The 2500-nt window shown below is 34.6% G+C and overlaps 1 protein-coding gene across 4 annotated transcripts in view; it reads right to left on the reverse strand.

Annotated features, from left to right (window-relative positions):
• notch1b (notch receptor 1b) overlaps window positions 1–2500 on the reverse strand; it is a 185819-nt gene that overhangs the window by 100425 nt on the left and 82894 nt on the right. For all 4 annotated transcript variants that reach the window (XM_087252914.1, XM_087252915.1, XM_087252913.1 and 1 more), the window contains 1 exon segment: window positions 863–935. In XM_087252914.1, coding sequence (XP_087109040.1) covers window positions 863–935 — 73 coding nt within the window.

Consider the following 2500-nt stretch of genomic DNA (forward strand, 5'->3'; position numbering starts at 1 on the left):
TGTCTAATTAGTTTTAGGGTTTTTGGCAAATGTCTCAATTAAGTTTAACTGTTTTAAAAAGAATTTACTCATATTGAACCTTGTTTTAAACAATAGCTCTCTATATAGTCATTTTTAGTGTGCGGAAAAACCGCCAGCAAAATTAAAGTCAATAGATTTCTGTACCCATCTCTAGCCATGCAAGTACACACACACACTTTAAAACACAAAAACGCACACCTTTATTTATTCTCATTCTTTCCCGCTTTGTCAATATATGGTAGTGCATACTGTTTAATAATCAATTTAAATTATGTAATAAAAAATTTTAAAAGTGGCAATAATTTGCGCCCTCTTATGGTAGGTACGCATGGTAGTCGCCACTGTTTTGAAGAATGTTGGAACCATTGACAACTATAAGAAAAACAAACACTATGGAAGTCAGTGGTTACCGGTTTCTTCACTCAAAAAATATGTTTACGGCAAAAATACTTATTTAAATTGAGCTGGAACAACACAATCCTTGAGGTTTTATTCTGGGACAACTTGAATGTTTTAAGTTCAATCCACCTGAATTTGTAAAAATGAATTACCTTAACTTAATTCCTTCATGTTGTCCCAAGATAAATTGATTATTTGGAACCAAACATTTTTTTTACGGTGTAAAATTCTTCAAATTACCTTCTTTAGTGTCAAATAGAAACTTAAACTAGTTTGGAACAAGTCAAGTGTGAGTAAACATCATTTTGAGGTGAACTATCTCTTTAACTTTTAAAAATCTCCTTAGCTACTGTATGTGTGTGCTATTCAATCAACAATATGTTTGATTCCTTCTGGGTATCAGACACAGCAATATTATGCAGTCGAGAATCTTATCACTTACTTGCATTCTCCTCTCCCGTCTGCAGTTGGTTCACATGTGCCTCCGTTTTGGCATTTTTCTGAACATTCCAGGCCTGGAAATGCAGAAACAGGATAACTCATTTCTGTTGAGCATTACATGATGTTTTGATCTCAAACTACACACAAAAAAGATGTTTGCCGTCTGTTCAAACTACTTATTTAAAATGACCTGAAACAACACAATGCTTTAGTTGTTTTGGGGATAAGTTAATTGTTTTATATCCAATCCACTTCAATTTGTGAAAACTAATTAGCTAACTTAATAGCTTCATGATGTCCCAACACAAATTGATTGTGAGGAACCCAGCATTTGTTTACAGTTATTATTATATTATTATAAATGACCAAAAGCAGTCATCCTAATTTAAAAAGCAGTGAGTTTGGATGCAAAAACCTGAAATTTTATTCTAAAATGTGTGTAGGTTTAGCACTTTCACTATTATGCCAAAGAATATGTTATTTGTATTGCCTTAAACATGAAATAACTAATCATAAACATAGGAGGATTAGAAAAATGCTCATTTTTAAAAACAATTTCAGACGGCACTTGGAGGTTTTTGCATCTTGAGCTCTTCAAATATTGAGGTTTGGTTTCAAACTGTGCAAAAGCAAGTGAGTTTCTGGGGAGAATCCAGAAAGAAAGTGTGACTCCTTACACCTTAAGGTGATGTTTGTGGACAGAGGGACATGACAGCACACTGCTGTGAGCATTTCTTCATTCTGCAGCTGTTCAAGGGGAATGCAATATGGCAAGCTGTTTTTACATTTATTCGTTACAAATAATAACCATTTGGTTACTTTAGCTAATCTCTAAACTACTACCTTATTTTTTGTATTCATCAAACATTACTAAAATAAATCCAAAATGGGCTAGCATCCTTGTTATTACTTCTTTCCTATGCTGAATAGTTTCCAGTCTATTCATTTAGCTTTTTTTATTTTATCAGACAATTCGCTTTGCTTGGTGCAATACACAATGTAGGGCTGGGCGATATATCAATCATTTTATTTATTTTCGGCTCAGTCCCTTTTTTAATCAGGGATCGCCACTGTGGAATGAACCGCCAACTTATCCAGCACATTTTTTATACCAGTGGTTCTCAAAGTGGGGTCGGGACACCCCGAGGAACAATGAAGGGGGGTCACATGGTGATTTCCAAAAATCTATTTTTATTAAACCATAAGAATTACCATATTTTATCCATGATGTACTGAAAAGAAAAAATAGTCGTTTATAGTTACTATATATTACTGTATAAAGTTGCTATAGTAGCTTATAGTTACTATCTCTATTGGATTGCGACCCCTGGGGTTATTACATTATATTAAAGACAAAGCAATAGTGTCAGCAGATTGATTTGATAACACCAGGTTAAACTTTCTGGCACATTTACAGCACTGACATACATTTAAAAAAATTCTACGAGGAAATACTTGGGTTTATTGGTATGTGTGTGTGTGCGCAATTGCATGCAAGGTTTCAGAATTTATAACCACCTCAGAAGATATTGGGGGTCGCGAGTCACTTGCATTGTTATTGTGCGCGGGCTGAAAATCTTGAAAACCCCTGTTTTATACAGCGGATGCCCTTTCAGCTGCAACCCAACACTGGGAAACA

This window comes from Danio rerio, chromosome 5 (genome assembly GCF_052040795.2).
Source record: "Danio rerio strain M-AB ecotype USA chromosome 5, GRCz13ab, whole genome shotgun sequence".
NCBI classification, from domain to species: Eukaryota; Metazoa; Chordata; class Actinopteri; order Cypriniformes; family Danionidae; genus Danio; species Danio rerio.